This window comes from Crocodylus siamensis, chromosome 3 (assembly GCF_052110815.1).
Source record: "Crocodylus siamensis isolate JL-2025a chromosome 3, ASM5211081v1, whole genome shotgun sequence".
In the NCBI taxonomy this organism is placed as follows: Eukaryota; Metazoa; Chordata; order Crocodylia; family Crocodylidae; genus Crocodylus; species Crocodylus siamensis.
The window spans coordinates 164,700,869-164,722,110 of record NC_143397.1 but is presented as its reverse complement, the minus strand read 5'-3'; the positions used below and the strand labels follow the sequence as shown (position 1 = coordinate 164,722,110).

Genomic DNA, 21,242 nt, shown 5'->3' with positions numbered 1-21,242 from the left:
AGGCCCCCGTTTATAGTCCCACTTCCTCAGCATGACCCCATTTACTCAGCATGGCCCCTCACTCCAAACCCACAGCCTCCCACCCCTGCAACCCCATCTGCTGATATTGCAACCCATAGTTTGGGAAACACTGGTTTAGCGTCAACAGGAACAGTCTGAGGATAGTTTAGAGACATAAATGGGATTATTCATAAGTAAGGGCCAAATCTCAAGCCTACACCCAATTTTCTCAAATGCATGTGCAAACCAGTAGCATATATCAAAATCATTAGTCAGTCTTTCAGCAACTTCCAGTCGTTAATCTTCTAGTGACTGTGTGGGTGTGTGTGGACACACGTATTGTACATTAAAATCTGTATAACAGTTTAACCAATATTCCATCAACTAAGTTTTGAAACTACTGTCTGTGTGACCTGAATGACTGAAAGTGAAGAATTTCTCCGCTCCAACATGAGGTTATCTTTTTTCTTGCCAATTATGCTCCCGTGAGCGTCTGGCCACCTATGCTACCACAGACTTCTCTGACACTTGCCTTATCCTTAGGAGCAGCTAGTATTGGCTTACTAGGAGGAATGATCATGGGAACACAAAGCTGTTATTGTATCCGGCTGCTTTGCATAAGGCACAGGATGAGAGAGGTTTTATGAGATCTTCCTTCCCCATAATCCCTCCCAGCAAACAAAAGTGAGGTATATTCAGGACCTAGGGCATATATGCAACTTCAGGATAAGTTCAACTTAAGTATAACAATGACTATTTGGCAGAGGCTAATAATAAGAAAAAATGCAAATAAAATAAGTATTGAGTAAAATATAAGAACACTTGAACAAAAGGGGAAAAATAATGGCTTTATCAATAGCTACCTAAAACTGGCCAGGAATTTTCTTCAATGCAAAACTCAAGAGCTCTATATAGGGTTAACATTTATGTAAGAGAAAGGGGCAAAGAGGGTTAGTTTTTATAGTGATACTTTAATAATTCATATTCAATTTCAATACTAAGCAATCTGAATACAGTACATGGATATCTGATAAGTTAGTGTCACTGTAATAAACTGAAGAGGTTATTAATAATTAGCTAAACAAAATTCACAAAATATATTAAATAAAATGAACACCAGCAGGCATTACTTCTAGGAATTTAGCTCTGTACAATACTATACAAAATTTTAAAATGTATGACTTCATTTATTTTAATTGTTCTTATGTAGGACATTGAAATTATTCTCACTAGATGAATAGAATTTGCCATTGCATTTTGTTTTGAAGCTTTGCAGCAGATTTTCAATTGCATAACCAAACAAATCATTAACAAGCTTCTTAACCTCATTGGCAATGAGTAAGCACATGGATTTAACAACCAAAACCAGCCTTATTTTGCCTTCATTAGACCACAGCATGATAAAAGCTTATTTCTCCATGCATGGCGTAACTCCTTACTTGAAAACCTTCATCTGGCAAGTTCAAGTCTTCAGCTCACTGTAAAAATAAGGTTAAAGGAAAACCTCCATTATTAGCAGTTTTAATGTATATATTAGCTGTATATAGTGCCCTTCTCAAAGGCGCAGGGTGGCTTACAGCAAGAGATCAAATAACTTATAAAGCTTGTGTGTGTATATATATATATATATATATATATATATATATATATATATATATATATATAAAAATCATTTAAATAAATAAGTCTAAAGAAAATAATTTGACTAGCAAACCTGATTCAATGCTTCCTGGATGCAACAGAAAACCTGTGGCATGTTTTCCTAGTATATCTAGAATAAAGGCAAGTGGCAACCCTGCTCTTTTATCCATTTGTACATCTCTTGGTAACAAAATCCTATAAGGACTATGGCTCCCATCTTTCAATGAATTCTCTGGGCAGATCCTTGTATTCCTGTTATCTAGTCTTATGAAATTATCACAAGTCCTGCAATAACTGGTATTTTCTATTGAACTCAGGCTTCTTACTATTTTTTGCCCTCATAATTGCAAAGAAAAGCTTGAAATTGTGACCCTGTGTACTCAATAAGCTTAAAAATAAAATAAAATAAAAACCTGCAGAAGCCTGATACAAGAGCCTCAAGTATATGATTTTTATTTTAAACTCATGATATTTTAGGGCCAGGTTCATGTTCTGAATCAAAAATGAATTAACTGCAGGATCAGAGCCTAAAGCTGCAGACATTTAACTACAGCAGAATTAGAAAACTCTCCATAAGATTATTTGATACCAAGTAAATTTCCTCCTTCTCAACTAAGAAAGCTAAGCTTCCTCCTTCCTGTTGGGATTAATAGGGAACCTAATTCCAAAAATCTCATTTATAGCAGTAAGCTAGTCTGTGACTGCAGTCATGGGCAAATATGGTTGGGTTGTGTCCAACTGAGCTATTTATATTTGTGAAACTGATTAACTTTATCCATGTTTTTCTACCTACTCCAAAAACTTTTCCAACAAGAAACTGGAACACATCAAGGATTTTACTGCTCCCTTACCCTGTGTTCCTTCCCTTATTCAGATCAAATATTTTTGCAGATTACTACAAGAGCAGTGAATTTGTGTCTGTGTTTGTGCATGCGACTATTCTATCCAAAGTGCAAGACTTTACATTTGTGCTTGTTGAATCTCATCTGTTTGACTGTGGACCAATTCTCCAGTCTGTTCAAGTCATCCTGGATACGGATACTAGCCCTGTGTCTTCCAGAGTGTCTGTAATTCCATCCAACTTGGTGTTATTTGCTAGTTTGCTAAGAATGTATTCATTCCCATCATCCAAATCATTAAAGAAGGTGTTGAACAATATTGGACTTAGGACAGACCCCTGAGGAACCTCACTTGATACCTCCTCCCAACTAGACACTGAGCCATCAACGGCACTAGAAAATAATATTTGGGTGGCGCTGGGTGGTGTGAAGCGTGCCTGTCTGACCCTACCCTTTCCTCCTGCAGGGCCGTTCCAGGGCCGGCACGCACTGGCACTGTGTGTGCAGCAGCAGTGGAGTGCACGGCAGGGGCACTGGGTGCAGCACTGCAGCAGCAGTGGTACTGGAGTCACTGTCGCCAGCCCAGTTTGGTGGGGGCTAAACCCCATTACCCTGGCCTTCCACCACCGATACATGGAGAACTAGTTGCTGAGTATGATGTTCCAACAACTTACATATCCACCTTACAGTACTTTCATCTAATCTGTATTTTTTAGCTCGTTAATAAGGATATTGTAGGAGACTGTCAAGGGGCTTTACGCACCCCCAGGGCTAGGAGATCACATTAGCTGCATCTCCCAGCTGCAGAGGTACATAGGACACCCGCATGGCTGGAAGCCCTCAGCTGAGGGAGCTTCCAGCCACAGGAGCTTGCTTATTGCCAGTACAGGGGGATTGGACTCCTTCTGCATTGGTAATAAGGCGTGATGGCACGTGTAGCATAGCAGGAGGCATGACTGTGTGGACTGCACATTAAATTTCACTGCATCTTTAACTGCACATGTAGAGGGACCTAAACATCAAATTTAGCACAAAGAGGAGAGAGATGCTGGTCATCTCTCCTGCCTTTCCTTGTTGTTAATAGTAAGACTTAGTAATATTTACAAGTAAATGCAATTGGTGCTGTATAAGCACAGAACAACAATAATCCTTGCCCTAAAGCATTTGAAGGCTAACAAATGAAGGCTAAGAAATACAAACAGACCATGACAGTGAAGAATTAACATAACCTTGTTAGTTATAGTTCTGCAGCCTTGTTACTGCATTGTAGTTTTTCCTGAATGCCCAATGTCAATGTCAGCATCAGCAACAGAGTTAGAGCTACCAAGAAGACAGAAAAAAAATCAGGTTGCTGAAGTGCTGATTTTTGTGCCCACAGGGCAAGATATTTAAACAACTGGAATGTATGCACATGCATGTGCATGTTGATAGGCTTTTGTGAGGAAACTGCTAGCTAACCAAGCACTGTATGTTAGTGTATGGTGTTTTCAATAAAATAAACTGCAATAACTAGCTCCTATTCGCATTTTATCACTTTCAAGTAATCAAATCTATTATTTTTTTTAAAGAGAATGTAGTGGTTAAAGCTCAAAAATAATAATTGTGCGCCACATGCCGACTTCCAATTGCAATAGATGGAATGGAAAATCAGGACCTCAGTTCAAGACTCCAGAGCCCTATCTGGTGGACAGCTATCCATCAAAATCATTCAGTTACCATATATAATCAAATAATGAGTCGTGGTCCATCCCCCTCCCCACCCTCCCCCTGAATCAGTATGGGTGGAAGCCTGTCTTATATTTGCATACAAGGAAACCTCATTAAATACACTGTATATCATTGAACTGATGCCAGAAGCAGCATGTGCTCAGTAATGGAAACTAACTATGCAGTTGATAAAATTCAGCCAACTCGGAGCATGACTACCTGACCCCCAAATTCATTTCCCCCTGCTGTGGCAGTGGGAGGGAAACAAATTCCAGACAAACCTTCAATAATTATATTCTATACCTGGAAAATTGTAACAAGTGTATACAATTTCCAAATACAGAATATAATTATTGGGTGTCCCCTTATACTCAAGTAACTATGGTAAAGGCCTCACATTCAAAGCAGCTTTAAAATTACATTAAATTTGAACCAAAGCCATTTGTGGGTTTTGATCAAGCTAATGTGCAAGAATCCTTTTTCTTTCCACACATTTGAAATACAACAGAAGGCTTAGCATACTGAATATATTTTGGATTTTAAATTTCTGATATTTAAAAACACATTTCCTACAGTTACCTTTGAGTCATTATGTACATTTCCACCAAGACGTGATTTTTCAAGGCCAGACATGAGAGGCCTTACTAAACCATGCTAACACTTTCCTTAGCTTCAAAGTAATTGCATTTACTTGTTAATACTGTATGTTATGCCAAAAGAGAAAGGATTTTAACACATGAGAAAGGACTTTTGAAGTTTGGTTTTAACCCAAAATTGCCATATTTTCTCTCTCCCCAATTCAAAAGCAAAATGTTACTTAGAGATACTTTGACTAGACTACATTAAATACATGCATACAATCATATGAATGTGTATCTACTATACAAATGCACATATGCACGTGGAAGGAAGAGTGAACATACTATGTTATAAATATGTAGTCAATTAAATTTTAATATAATCACTTTGCTCTCAAAGGGATTTTTTCTCTCTAGAAAAGTAGAAGAGCATGGCACAACCATCGAACAGTGCTAGCATCAATTTTTGAATTGAACATTAGACTTGCTAAGGCTTCTGAAGGAAAACAAATGGGCCAAAAAATATATTTTTAGGTCTCTTGTTTTAGGGGCAAAGAAACAAGAGTCAAATCACTTGTCTCAGTATTAAATGGTTAAACTACCTAATATTTGCTCCTTGTTGTTATAAAATAGAAAATTCTCTAATCACCTTTTCCAGGGTTCAAATGTGTGTGTATACCTGCTTTACATATGTCTCTCCTTTCCTTAAAAAGGGCTACAAAAATCCAATTTTAAAAAGAAAAAGGGTTTTTTCTTTCCTGTTGTCTTGAGTTAGATTCCATAAGTTACAGCAAAATCTACACTGTGTAAAACTTAAAAAATAAATTGCTTAGTGTACTGAACAGAGTTTTTGAACATGACTACAGGAAGTATTGAGCACAAAGTGCTAAAGGAGATGTCCAATTTCAAAATAACCTGGAAAGTATTGATTGTTATAGAAAATATATCATGCAAACTCCACAAGCCACTCTGTGTGAGATACCTGGCACATTCTCTTTGAGATGTTGTAGTTGCATAGAGTTCAAAAGTACCACTGACCTACAGAAATTATAGTAATTGTCAGCAGCAGAAGACTGAATCAGAGTTGAAATGGGCTAGATGTCTGTGCCTTTTTCAGAAAGGATCTTAAGCCAGCTAAGTTAAAACGTGTAAATTATAATGCTGTAAATATCAAGGACAGCAGGGTCTACCAGGATGAAAACTAGAACCTGACATGCTGTTCCTTCACTGAATCCTGAAATTAGATCAGTTTCTGTCCTGTCCAATTCGTCTGGATGGATCTACTGCTGCTGCTAGCATGGTGACAGTGAAACTTAGAAACGAAGCACATGGGAATGCTTTGCAATTACCAGTTTCAATATTCAGAAAGCACAGGCATTTGCTAGATGAAGAGACAGAATAAGATGCGGATCAGTTCAGCTTTGAACAGAGCAGTCTGGCTCAAGGCCAATAAAAGTGTATCTTTAGGCCTGAGGATATACAGTTCACTTCAGTAATTAGGAGAACCTTTGTTGCTGTTGTTACTTTGTTGTACTGCAGAGTTGCTGTAGCAACTGACCTGGTGGACAACCTTTACCCAGATTCCCACAGTCATTAGTAAGAAATGCGAATGAATTTCTCTAGGAATTATTTGACTAAACAGCAAAACACCTTGCATCTCACTGCAAATAAACTATGTATTAATGCAGAATGGCTTCCAGATTTTAGTTCCAAGTGCAAGATGAGGGATCCTCTTTAACAGAGAATAAAGAACAGATTCATATTTTGCTAAAACAGAAAAAAAAAGAGAGAAAAATGGTGCATATTTCTGACATGAAAGATTATGAATATTATGCATAATAAATGGTTAGAGCAGGATTGCAAGGTGAATCTGAATCCAAACACATAGGGAAAATCTGAATTCAATGTGACAAGCAACAGAGAAGAAAACCGGTTTCCTGCCACATTTTGTTTCTTTCAGATATACAGGGGCAGCTGGAAATGTTTTGAGCATATTTTTAAAGAATCTGTGCTGGAATTATCACAACATCAAATCTGGTTGTCCTTTCAGGGAGATGACTTGTTGCATATCTCAGATCACTTTAGGTCTAAACTACCCTATAAAATTTTGCTACAAAGATTGCAGCAAATTTTGGGGTGAATTTATACTCTCACTATGGTGTCAAAACTCTCCTTTCTGCCAGCAGAGATAGACCACCTACCTCTGCTAAGTCAGAACAGCCAACAACTGGCAGAAGGTGCATATAGACATTCCCATGCTTTCTGTCAGCTGCCACAGCTCCTTCAGCGACTGGTCCCTATCCACGGTGCACAGCTACTGATTTGAATACATGCTCTTGTGCTTCAGGTGTGGCTGCTGCTGTCTAGCACCAGTACTTCTGGCAGCAGAGGCAAAGGAATGCAGACCAGTAGTAGATTCACAGATGTTAGGGTTGGAAGGGACCTCAATAGATTGAGTCCGACCCCCTGCACAGGCAGGAAAGAGTGCTGGGTTCAGATGACCCCAGCCAGATGCCTATCTAACCTTCTCTTGAAGACCCCCAGGGTAGGGGAGAGCACCACCTCCCTTGGGAGCCCGTTCCGGATTTTGGCCACTTACTGAGAAGAAGTTCCTCCTAATGTCCAGTCCAAATCTGCTCTCTGTTAGCTTATGGTCATTATTTCTTGTAACCCCCAGGGGTGCCTTGGTGAGTAGAGCCTCACCAATTCTCTTCTGCACCCCCATGATGAATTTATATGCAGCCACAAGGTCACCTCTCAATCTTCTCTTACAGAGCCTGAAGAGGGCCAGGTGCCCTAGTCTCTCCATGTAGGGCTTGGCTTGCAAGCTCTTACCCATATGAGTGGCCCTTCTCTGGGCCCTCTCCGGGTTATCCATATCCCTCTTGAAGTGTGGTACCCAAAACTGGACGCAGTATTCCACCTGCAGACTGACCAGTGCCCAATACAGGGGAAGCATCACCTCCTTGGTTCTGTTTGTCATGCATCTGCTTTTAGCTTTGCTGATGACTTCCATCACACTGACAACTCATGTTCATCTTGGAGTCCATTAAGACTCCAAGATCCCTTTCCACTTCCACGCTGCCGAGCAGGTCATTTCCTAGGCAGGAGGTGTGCTGGACACTTTTCCTCCATAGGTGCAACAGTTTGCATTTCTCCTTGTTAAATTGCATTCGACTGTTTTCTGCCCATTTGTCCAACCTGTCCAGGTCTGCCTGTAGTTGTTCCCTGCCCTCCAGTGTGTCCACTTCTCCCCAAAGTTTTGTGTCATCCACAAACTTGGACACAGTACACTTCACTCCCAAGTCACTGATGAATACATTGAAGGGTATCGGACCAAGGACTGAGCCCTGCGGGACCCCACTGCCCACATCCTTCTAGGTCAATACCGACCTGTCCAACACCACTCTCTGGGTACGAACCTCTAGCCAATTTGCCACCCACTGGACTGTGTAATCATCCAAGTCACAGCCTCTTAACTTGTTCACCAGTATGGGGTGGGATACCGTATCGAAAGCTTGGGAGGAGGAGGAGGAGGAGGAGGAGGAGTATAGTAGGTTTGGTACATAATGTTTTCGAAGTGCCCAAAGCAGATAAGTATATATTTTTAAATTATAGATTGTGTGTGTGTGTGTGTGTGTGTGTGTGTGTGTGTGTGTGTGTGTGTGTGTGTAAACACAATATCAAATGTATATATTATATGTCATCTATAATATACATTACATATGTGTATATGTAATCTAATATTTCTGGATTGTTAAAAATCCAAGATTTTAGTATGGTACAAAATAGTGAATATATATTTCTTGTTCACTAGATGACTAACTGCATTCATATTTGTATCAAGCTTTATTAAGATGGCAACTTAAATTTAATTAAGCACAAAAAATCAGAAATTAAAATTTATTAAACATGTTTTAGATATGGACACTAGTGTAAAAAATAATCAAAAACATGATGCACATTTACAATTTACTAATTTATTAAAGACTAGTATTAACTGTTACAGTATTAGAAGTAAGAACTGCGGTTAGTGAATTAAACCAATGATTTCAGGTCATCTTGGGGAAAAAATTCTAAAATGCTTGGGTGAAAATCATTTGAGCTTAATTTCCTACTTGCCTAATTTACTTTAAAATGAGACAGCCTTTTTTTTTTTTTTAACCTAGGCTGTTTTGAAAACGTTTACTCCCTTTCTTCCAAGTTTTTAGAGCTCATAAATCTAATTTCTCCTCCCTCTTTTTATTCTTAGACTAGAAGAGGAAAAACAAGCTCTCTCGCTTCTTCAACTCTCAACTGATTTCTTAGCTTTGAATGAAGCAGTCCAAACTAAGAAAATATTCTTTCTGCACCTGACTGATGAGTGATAAAGAGATAGATGTCCATGTCATTGCAGCATTTTCCTGTTCAGCAGCTAGACATCTACCCTTGTACTTTGTATTAAGAATACTGGCAAGAAACAGAGGTGGAGTAAGTGCTTGATTTATCCGCTTCTTTACTGCCTGCAATTTTACTTTTGCGTTGGGTACTTCTCACTATAATGCTTCTTGAAATTCTTTACAGACATCAGCAGTATCTGTAATAAAACATTCATCCTTCCTGTCATCAATAAATATCCCGAGTCCCTGAACTGATGATTTGTTCTATTCTCACACTAGTGAAAAATGGAAGAAACAGGCAGATCAGTACCACACTGTAAAGTTTAAATCCTCACCTTCCCAATGAAAAAAGCTGCTGTACACTATTAACATTTAAGAATCATCTAATCTTGAATCTGCTAATTTAAAAGGACCATGTCAACAAATGGGTAATATCAGCAAATCAGTAATATCAGTAGTGTTCGAAAGCAACCACAATTCCATAGTCCCTCTAGCTAGCCTATACCAGTGTTCAGCATCCACAACTTGCTGTGCCCAATACTTGCTTATAAACAAAGATGATTTTTAATTAATTGTTATGTTGCATTATGTAATTTCAAACTATTATCTGGTTACTATGTAACCTTTTACATAGTTTCAGTGAGATCACACAGTACTGTGCATAATACTTGTTTCTAAAATCAGGAAATTGCTACAGTGACATTTTAAAATTGAGTTTATTGTTTATGAAAGGACCCAGAACTGCAAACAAGTTATGACATGCATAAGAGAGAATTAGTTTTTGGTACACAGCAGCCTTTGTCAAATTGACTATAAATGGAAAGAGAAAAATTCCTGCTACACATAATGCAATATGCTAAAACTGCCAGTCTCCACTAGTATCATCTCCCACCTCCCTCACTTGTACCAGCACAACAACATTTGAAATGCACCAAGGTTTATAAAACATATCTATAGGGCAAACAATCTCTTTTCTGTGTATGTGTATTGTTCAAATACCAGGGGAGTTTGTAGAGTAGTTTTGTACTTATCAAGGCACATAACTGAACTTCAAATCAATGTGGCCAAATGGCTTTGAAGTACACAGAGCTGAAAAATGGGTTTCCTCATACCTCCGTAAGTTATAATCTCTGTTCATGATTTTGACAGGACTGGTCCTCTGTTGTCTTTTTTCCAGCTCTGGTGAATCCATATCAACCAGATTACTAGGGATTCCCAAAGTCAATTCCAGGGTAAGGCATAGTGCTGACCAAACCTCATCCATCCCATGGCAAAAGTAAAGTACTTTATTTTCTCCCCTGTTTTTCAACTTCTTGATAGTTCCCGCTCCCATCCCCCTGCCCTGAGATAAAAGAAAGTACACCTTTTTTCAGCCAAAAATCTTTGACATAATAATGATGAACCTCTTAAGAGAAGACAGGTCATCATTCAAGTTCATTTCAAAGACAACTCTATATTCCCTAGGTAGTTACAAGCTAAGGACTTTAAAAAAATCAATAGGAAAAAAGTAAACCCAATCTTCCATTTTTAAGACTGACATGTTAGACGGAAAGTGGGGCAGGGAAGATGCGATAGTTATTCAAGGCAGTGAACAAACCTGTTTCAGCATTCTCTCCAAGCTGTCAGACAAGGAGAAAGCTTTACAGTAAGCTCTGCTAAAGAGGGAATTACAATAACTGAATCTTGTGGTCACAAGACCACATGGCTATTATGAAGCACTGGATAAATAAGGGTGTAGCCTGTACATATTTTGCAACTGCACAAGTGTATTTTCCCCCTATATCTGGCACACAGGCTTACCCTGGGAAAAGGTGTGGTTGAAAGCAATGCAAAGTTGAAAGAATCTTATAGACCAACACAGATGTTAAAGATGTGACAGAACAATGCTGTTGTACAGTCCTGGTAATGCAGAGGGAATACAGACATATGCAGTCACAGTGCTAAGCTAGTGACTATAAACTTATAAAGAATAACAAAAGAGAACTGAAAAAATTCTAAGGCTTCTAATAAAAAGGGAAAAAAGTTCACATAGCATTAATATTTGATATCCCTTAGGAATCAGAAAAACTTATTTAAAAAAATACAACCAAGTTTTAAGAGTTAATAAACTGCAATACTTATATATGTTTCATGATTAAAAGGTGGTACATAAAACTACTTAAGAGTATGAACGAATGTTCACTTGGGGCCCTGCCAAACATTCAAATTAAAGCCGGAGGGAAACCAGTTAGAGAGTCATAACATGTTTTCAACCACTAACGTTATAGCTGGTTGGCTCTTTTTATAGTGGAACTGTCATTTTTATCATGTGATAATCAGGTTGCATGTGTGGACAATCTAAATTTATTGCATGATTAACCAGTTAATTACCTAATCTATGTAATATGTAGCAGGGGCCTTGGAGAGGCTTCAAAAGGAAAAGGGGAGCTGCTGCTGCTTTGAGCTCACTTGAATTGCTAAGGTCGATGCACACGTAACAACTACAGTATCACAACTTCTGCAGGTTCCTGAGATGCAGATCCTCCCTTCCTGAAGCTGCTACAAGTATGTTTGTTCATACCTGAGATTATACAGCTAGACTACTGCCAGAGTAAACAGAGAAAAACCTTATCTGTGGATATCTGACTGGGCTATTTCTCTTAATTGTTTTATATTTTACTACTGCTGTCAGTGATGTTCTGCCAGTACTTTAATATGATCCATCCATATTTTTCCCCCAATAGCCTGTGTAAATGATGTGTACCAACAGAATGTTTCCCAGTGACAGATAAAGCAGGTTTTAGATTTTATTGATATTTTGATAAAATTAAAGAGAAAGAAAAGCAAATTATTCTTGCATTAGCCCCAAACAATCTGCAATCCCCATAAGCTACTTGCAAAAATTTAATGAGCTTCAAAAAACCCTCAAAAACACTTCCTGCACATCTGTACATTGCATGTTTCCTTGTGCATACAATTTTCCCTTCTGCCATTCTAAGCAAAGTTTCTGAAGACAAGCTGAACTCATCTCAGCTGAACCATCCCACCTTTCCATCTGACAACTGTTTCTTCCACCTGTTCTTTCCAGTGTCAAATTTTCCCCTCAAAGAGAAATCAACCATACCTCCTCTAACATTTTTCTGTGGGCTAGGTGAAGTGCTACTCACCTAGCTCAAAGGTGCCAGTGCAGTCACCTCCCACTGACACCAACAGGAGATCTCTTCAGCTTGTCAGAGGAGATGCATGACTCTCCACAAAATTAGGTCACAAGCACACCTCTGATATACCTGACTTTAGGTAACCAAATGAAAAAAAATTCATTTAGTTTCTGATTAAAGTATTTGTGCAGGTCAGTATAATACCTTGTTCTCTATTAATCAGGGCAACAGGTCAAACCAGATTCACCCTATCCATGTGCTAGTCCTAGCTGTTTTACACTGGGGTAATAGCAAGAATAGGCTGCTTCCTTTCTCTCTGTTTTATCAAAATAGTGACAAAACCTAAAATGCACTCTAAACTCAATGTAAAAGCCAGTTATTAAAACATTTAGAAGTTATGGACAAGGGGCTCCTGAAGCAGCTCTGGAAACTGCAGGCTCCTGCCCTGAGGTTTCAGTTGGAAGTAGGCCTGCCAGGTCTGGGCAAGGCTGTGGTAGAAGGGTGGCACAGTATCTCAGCTAAGGCAATAGGGATCCAACTGGAAAAATTCCCAATCAAGGTTGAGGTCCCCCACCCAGCACATCTTCTCTATCTCTTACTATGTGGCCAAGGGGAGAGTGATCTGCCTAGCTAATTTCCTGATGAGCCAAGCGAAGATTGCAACTCTGAAAGCTGCAGAAACCAGTTTGCAGCGACCAGCTGGCGGCACCTTCCAACTCTTCCAGTTCTTGGTCCAGGCATGCATGACATTTTAATTTGGGCACTACACCTTGCAACAAAATATAGAAATATAGTTTGTAATGTGCTGGACCATTGTGGGGGCACTCTGTAAGGCGGAAGACGAATCAGGTGAAAGGCAGGGAAAAAGGAAGTTTCAATCTCTTGGCGATACAGGGTTTTTGTCGCTATCAAGTATTTCATGTTCCACCTGGGATGCACTTTCAGCTTTGTGTTTTTAAGATTTAATATTTAAATATTTGTATAATAAAGGCTTTAAAAAGTCAAAATAAAATTCTCTTCATCCAGTCACAAGGGCAGCTTTCAGTAGTCTGACAAGTGCCTATTGTTCCTGAGAAATCTGTTACCGTGTGCTCTCTTTGGCCATTCTGTCCCCATCTTCCATTTTTGAGGAAAACCAAGCTAAGACTCTGGTCCTTGGATAATTTCCTTGATCCCTAACCTTGAAAAGCCAGGTTAACCCCTTCAATCAGAGTTAAAGCCATAGCTGGGTTTCCTGCACTTAATCATTCTCAGCTTATTCACACACAGCAGTCTGAATGTACTGGCTGCTGCCCTTTTGAAAGTGCTCTTGAAAGGGCTGAAAGGTCCATGTCCTCACATGAGAGTAACCAGATCTGCAACCTTCTAGTCTACACTACACTCTTAATATAACAGTCTGCATAGATGATGTATGCAGATTCCATTACTAAAAATAAAATATTTGTGACAATCCAGTATCCATATTTATTTACACCTTGCTTCCCAGTACAAAGATGTCAGACAATTCTAACATCTCTATCTCTAAAAAGGTTTCTTACCATAAAATAGAGGCTTACCTACTTAGAAGTGACTGTCAAGAAAAGGAAAACTGATATTGGAGAGCCCAGTGTACTTAAAGCATATATGATACATATTCCCAAATGTCACTACTAGGGTCAGAAATCGTAATCACAATTCTTATCAGTGAAATATGGCACTCTGAGTCACAGTATACAAATGAGCTAATCTTAAGAATAGTCATTCCCTTACATGAGTGAGGAGAGAATAACTAAAGGAACATTGCACCAATGTGTAGGTGAATGTTACCTGAAAATTAACTCTCATTTTGATACTTCTAGTTCAAAAGAATAGAGCAGTTATCATACTATGAGGCTTAACATCCATCTGGTAGACAAAAATCAGAATGAAGTGCTTACAGAATATCCTGATATCAAGTAAAAGGAAAAACAGATCATCTTTCACTTTCTGTTGTTTACTGCCAAAGATTAAATACTACTAGCTCATTATATTCACAAGCAACCATTATCTAAATAAACTGACCTGTCACATATGGCAATATCACAAACGAAGCTAGCACAGGGAACAGATCTGCTGCTTTAGGAATGAACAAAATTTTTAACAGCAAAGTAACACTTAAGTTGACCATTACTGTACCTTCATGACATCTTTATAGGAGTGAATGACCTCAACCTCCTCTTTTTCATCTTCATCATCTTCCTCCACCCCTTCATCCAGAGCATCATAGCCTTCATCTTTACCCCCATCTGCTTCCACGGTATTGGTCATATGATCAATAAGCCGCTCCAACGGAGGACTGAGCTCTCGTTCTTCATTCTCCTTCAAGCCATAGTCCAACGCTTTATAAATTATAATCCCCAATGATTCAATAATCTAAAAGATAGAAAGTGAAATGATAATTACCATCAAGTACAGCATGGACAGACAGATAATTATCTTTTATGCTCTAAGGTGTAAGAATTATATAAGCTGATCAATGGTAACTGTTTGCCTGCCTGCTCCTATTTCACAGTAAGTGAACCTAAACTGTAACAATTTACCCAGATAAATTAGCAAATTCAGCAAAAATGCATTAGGATCCCTTCCCCCATCACTGTTATAATCGTTTCATCCGTCTCCACCTTAAATGAACAAGTAGGCAAGTGTAAGCACAAATATTCTTGTGTAAAATATGATGGACTGGGCATTCCACAAATGCTAAATTAGGATATCAAAAAACAAGCAATTATCTGCATTGCATCATTGCCTTGCACGTGCAGTATACTGCACCCAGAGGCATGACATGTCAAACTACATGTATTTTGGTTTCAGAATTTCACATTAGAAAACAAAATAATTACAGAAGACAACAGGGCTTATTTTCTCTTCTAAAATGCCATACTTCAATATATTAAAGTGTGGCATTTTAGAAGAAAAAATAAGTCCTGTTTTAGTTTGTGTAAAGTTTTCACAGGCACACAAATTTTTCTTTTCTCAAGAAGAATAACCTATACAAAAATATCACTCTTTCACCACAGTAGTGGTTATCTGAAATCTGCCTTCAACTTCATCACTTCACTGCTTCAAGACATAACCACTTTTAACTATCAGGATCCCAGGGGCTAGCTTTGATGGAGCCAATGAGAAATGTCTTGTTTGCTACATAACTGAAGAATAGGCATGTACCTCATATGCAAAATAACAGTATAAATGTTTTTAAAAAATGGGACATAGGACACCATGGGACATTCACTGACATCAGAGTCCCATTGTCTGTACAGTGCTTAGAGCAGAGTAAAAGTAGTCACTCTTCACTCAATATTTCAGAGTAATAAGGAATTAACCTTTAATGCCTCAAAATGTCAAGAACGCATTTTCTTTGACCATGTTTATTTATAAAGGGAAGCACTTGGGGTTCTAGCATTATCAAGACATTAGAGAAAAGGGGTGTGATCTCACAGAACCGACGACTTTATACAGATAAATGACCATGAACAAAGGGCTGCAAAACAGTAATCGAAAAGGAAATATAGAGGTTAAAACAGCCTTACTTTATGATGAAAGAGTATGGGGGGGGTGTTGTTTTTAATTTGTTCTCCCATTTTTCTTGTTCTCTATTATGACTAGTCAGGCTATAGTTTAGGATTAGTTAGTACTGGAGCAGATGTCAGTAATGGGACTATTTCCAAATGTTCCAATCCTGTTAGCCAAATGCCATTTTTATCCAAATGTGGTGTTGACTATTATTCTAACAACAAATTCTCTTGTCAGTAGCAATATAAGTGCTTTTTTTCCCCCGCAAGTATGACTCGAGCAACCAAAATATTTCACTAGATTAGTCTAAAGCCATGGTCTTGTCCTCTTTCAATTTATGGCACACCTCTTGTCAGAATCAAGGCACTCCTCAGAAAATGCCCACTGTTAATTTTCAATCATTCCTTGATTATAAAAAAAAATAATAGAGCAATTGTTCTGTTGTAAAGAACTCAGAAGGACCTTAACAGTGCTTGCAGACATTAAAAAACCCCAAAAACCTCAGCACTTTATTTTAAACTCGGTGCATTCCTTTGCCAAGACCAGCATATGCCCGGAAGAGGCAGTGTGTTACCTCAACCTGGCTTGCCCAACATCTGTAAAGATTGGGTGCTTCAGTGGACCTTTTTTTTTTTTTTTTTAAGCCAGAAGTGACAAAAAGTGCCACTGAAACACGCAATCTTTACAGATGCTGCAGAGCTGGGTTGAAGTAATGTACTACTTCTTCCAACAAAGCACTTTGGGGGAGGAGGGCAGGGAGGAGATTGTTGCTGGGCTGCTTTTAGTGTCTGCAAGCAGCCTACAGCTAATCAATTGAAATAACTGGATTTATCTTATGAGCTGTATGTAGATGCTTGTACACCTAACAGTACTAATACTGTGAAGCACCACACTGTAAACTTAAAAGGATCTCACAGGGGCCTTGGGTGCAGCAGTTACCTGGTTGAGAATTACTGGTCTAAAGGATTTTAGGCTAATGGACAAACTGAAAATAAAATTCTTTCAATCATCCCCAGAAATCAAACATCATACATTTCTGGTTGCTCAACAGGTTTCCACTTGATTTCTACAGTGAAACCATTTTGAAACTCATCAGTAGAGACTCTCAAACTGTCAGTGCAGAAATTACCTGCAATTCGCATGTAGGTTAATTAGTGTCCATATCAGCTCATGTCAAGGATTTTTTGATGATATTTTTTCTTGGATCTATTGGATAGTTAGACGAGAACTCAGAAGTGCTTTTGGGGACAAAACCACCTTTCTTCAGGTCAAATATTTTTTCAAAACAGACTTTTCCTAGTAGTTTCTCAATAGTCCAAATATTATTTAATATAAAAAAGGCTTTTAAAATAAAGTGCCCATATTTTATGGTAAACCCATACAATCAAATAAAAGATGAAAAACATCCAATATTCCTCCTCCTAAGATTTATTTCATTTTGATCATTTTAATACCTGGATAGAATATCAGTCATTATCCTATGTTACTCTCTACCAGCTTCCCTTGTACCTCCTGTCCCAAATTTACATGGCACACGTCTGGATTGGCTACACAGCAGAAGCTGAGTTTTGTCAAAACTTTACATCAGTAAATTTAGCTTTATAATTCATTTTTAGTGAAATGGAGTGACATGGAGGTACAAAAATAATGGAATTCCTTGTGGTAAGGCTGCTGTGCTTTTTAGAGGGATTGTCTAGAAAAATACATCCAAAAAAAGAGGAGGGGAAGCAAGGGCTCTCACTCACTCATTCACTCTCCATTTGGAAACAAGGATTAAGGCTTTCAAAGGTCCCATGGCTAAAACTCCGTGACAGCTGCTGCTTTACTTTGAAACCACCACCATGTTGGCACATCTATCTAGCAGTATGGCCTGTGCATTTGTTTGGGCTAAGTGTAGATTTCATAATACATGCTAAGCTTTCACGGCACAAAAGCCTGACCACCAACAGTTACAGAACTACAAATCAGCCTTCCAAATGCTTGTTTTGTCATGTTCAGAAATATGTTCCAAGTCTTGGTTTCAGCCTCTTATAACAAAACAGCAAACATGTTAACTGAGATACTTTGTATTACCTACTTCTCTGCCACTGGAATCATGTCACCAAATGCAGCAACATTTTAACTAATGTTAATTACCACTGAAGCTATAAAAACATACATTAAATGCAGACAAAAATCCACAGAAATGTTCCAACTTTTTTTGCACATGTGCATATTAACTACTTAAGTGACTTTAATATATTGACCAGAAATCACAGTCACAAGCTGGCAGAGGGCAGGTTTAGGCTAGATATCAGGAAGCACTACTTCACGGTCAGGGCGGCTAGGATCTGGAACCAACTTCCAAGAGAGGTGGTCCTGGCTCCTACCCTGGGGGTTTTTAAGAGGAGGTTGGATGAACATCTTGCTGGGGTCGTTTGACCCCAGTATTATTTCCATGGCGGGGGGTCGGACTAGATGATCTACTCAGGTCCCTTCCGACCCTAGAAACTATAATATTGTAGGAAAGACTTTTTATGAATATTAAACTGGAAATAGTACATAAGAATTAAAAAACAAACAAACAGACAATGCTGCCTACATGTAAAACTCAGTGCTTTCACTTGTGAGAAAACAAATAAAATCACAAGTCTTCAATGTTTTACTGTAAGAATTGACAAATACCAGTCTATGACATGCATAATTAAGGGCTGTATTTTTTTTATTTTATTAACTATTTAAAGAATCAGTTGGATCTGACTTGCTACTTTAAGACCAAAATAATAAGTTCTAGTTCCTAACAGATGGCAACAAGTTCTAATATACATCTACATAACATCAATGATCAAAAGATACAGTATGAAAATGTTAGAAGTCAAAAGGTGACCAACTGATCTATAGTTGGAGGCTTTAATTTAAGCTATCTGAAGTAGACAGAACTGTAATTATTATAAGACACTGCAATATTAAATTGCCAGGTTTGAAAATAAGCAATGCTATAATTGCCTAAATTGCCTTGTTAGTGTTGAGATGTTGTTGAAAAAAGCAAGATTTTTTTGTGGGTGATATCTTTTATTAGATCAAATGCATAGTTAGAATAGACATAGGCATTTTCCATGGACGGAAGGGGACATGGGAGACTCTCATTGTTTAACATCATAGTTCTTGGAAAGTCATCAGGTAGATTTCTGTAGCAGAACCTGCCTCAAGGGTGGCCAGGACACCCTCTGGTAGCTGCCTTAATCTTGCCCTGCTTGCCTACTCTGGCCTCTCAGGGTCTCACCCTATTGCCTTGCCTGCTACACCTTGATGGTAAAAATTAAGTGGGGAGGCTGCCATCAGAGACTGATGAGCTCTGGGTGCTTGATCTAGTTCTGCTCCTTTTTGGATTCAACTTTCCAGCATAAGCAGGAGTCCTCTCCTCCCTCTCAGTCTTGGCTCAACTTGGCCCATGTGATTTGGGACTCCAGCCTCACAGCACCATCTCTCAGGTCCAGCCTCACTGGATACCAGTTCTCCTTATGGGGCTCTGCTCCCTCTGAACACTGGCTCTCCCACTAATGCCTCTATGGTCATAGTTGCCTTAAGGGCTAAAATCGTGGCCTCCTGCAAACCCCCCTAGCCACATCCATGCATTGCAGATATTATATTACACAGGCTCTCTGTTCCTGCCCTCTCATGCTATGGGCCCCTCAGCCCTGATGCTCTGACCCATCGGGTCCCCGAGCCTGGCTGAACCAAACTCTCTTCTCCCCCTTTAACTGTGTCCTTGCCCTGTCTGAACTGGATCCCTGGCCCTGTACTGGGTTCAGCCCCCCAAATCCCTATTTGCAGGGCTGCTATCTCCAGCTTCTAAACTGCTTGGCTTTAGCCCCATACAGCCCACTGAGTCCTAGACCCTTGCAGTCTCTCTCCATCTTTGGGCATTAGCCTCTTCTACTGCAGGGTGCCTCCTAGACACCCCCACTCCACATAACCCCTGTAGCCCATACCCAAACCTCTGGTACTATGCCAACCACTGATCAAACATAAACCCCTTCCAGGTCTCCCTGGGCTCCAGCAAACTCCTACCATTTAGCTGCAGGCTCTCTGCAGCTCCCTTGGATACCTGTGTTGCCTGAGTCTCCATTCTCTTGCAGCCCAGGCTAGCAAGAACCAGGCTTTTAGTACTCCATGGCTCCACTCATTTGGGTCACATGACCTTCACCTTGCTATGCGTTTTTTAATTAGCCCAATACTCAGCCTGCTCTCAGGTACTGCAGTTCAAACCACTGAGCTGCAGCTATTGGATTCTCATCTGCCTGGAGCCCTTTCTGCCTGTGCTCATGCAACTAGCACTCCCGCAGTCCTCCTGCTGCACTTTTAACTCCTCATAGCTTCACCTGGCTGCTTGCTTCTCTGCAGCTAATTGCAGCCCTCCAGTGCTGGCTTCCTATCCTCCATGTAAAAGGGATTACGGGTCCCTGCTACAATTTCCTTTGGGGAAAAGATGAACATGGGAATTAATCCATTAGCCTATTGGGCACTAAGTACCAGAGACTTGCATAGATCAATTGGGATCAGCCTTTCCAGCAGACATGCTACAAATTAGTTCCCAACCCTCCCCAAGTGCCACTCGGATCCCCTTCCTCTGCCCAAACTTCTGTTCTGTTTTCTGCTTCTTATTCTGTGCTCCCTACCCAATCTCCTACTGCTTTTGTGCTTCCTGCCCTGTGCTCCTTGCCTAATCTCCTGCTCTGCTTTCCGTTTCCTGCCCTGTCCCTGATCTGCCACATACCACGGAGTGGCTGCCTGTGTTGTGGCTAACCCCAACATCAACAATGACTTCATGGTCCATTATACTCTACCTAATACTCTCTGTTCCATCTGCTACTTAGCTTTACAGTATCTGCTTCTCTCCCAGAGGCCTGAGGAAGGGTACTGGGATACCCAAACATTTGCCTAAATTGACTTGTTTCTTATGGTCCAGACTTGGAATTTTTAAATTGATTTGTCCCTGATCCTTCAAAATTTTGGCAGAAGATCAGCTCTCTACAAATCAACCAATGGGTGAATAACTTAAAGAAAAAACAAACTAGGGAGCCTCCATCATTATACTTTACAACTTCATACTAAATTCTTTTGCCAGTCATGGCTTTGGACCAAGAAAAAAAACTTGTTTCCCACAAGCTGAACTTGTACTCTGTACTGTGCTTAAATCTTAAATCATTAGTGAAGGTGGAATTTTGTTTTACCACAAATGACCTTTGTTTAAGTTCCAACCACTCTGGACGCAAATCATACAATTAATTTTACAGACATAAACAGAACACCTTGACACCAGATATACACAATAAGAAATTTAATTCTTTGGTTCCTTTTGTAAACAAGAAAAGATCTTAGTCTCATGAAGTCAGGCTGAAGTGGGCTTTCATTCCATATACCAGAACGTACCTCTTTTTTTTTTTTTCT

General features: G+C 39.4%; 1 protein-coding gene across 2 annotated transcripts in view; it reads right to left on the bottom strand.

Annotated features, from left to right (window-relative positions):
* Positions 1-21,242, bottom strand: part of SPIRE1 (spire type actin nucleation factor 1) — a 186,314-nt gene that overhangs the window by 87,688 nt on the left and 77,384 nt on the right. For both annotated transcript variants that reach the window (XM_090039639.1, XM_090039640.1), the window contains exon 3: positions 14,436-14,672. In XM_090039639.1, the coding sequence (XP_089895765.1) occupies positions 14,436-14,672 (237 nt within the window). The remainder of the gene's footprint in view (positions 1-14,435; positions 14,673-21,242) is intronic.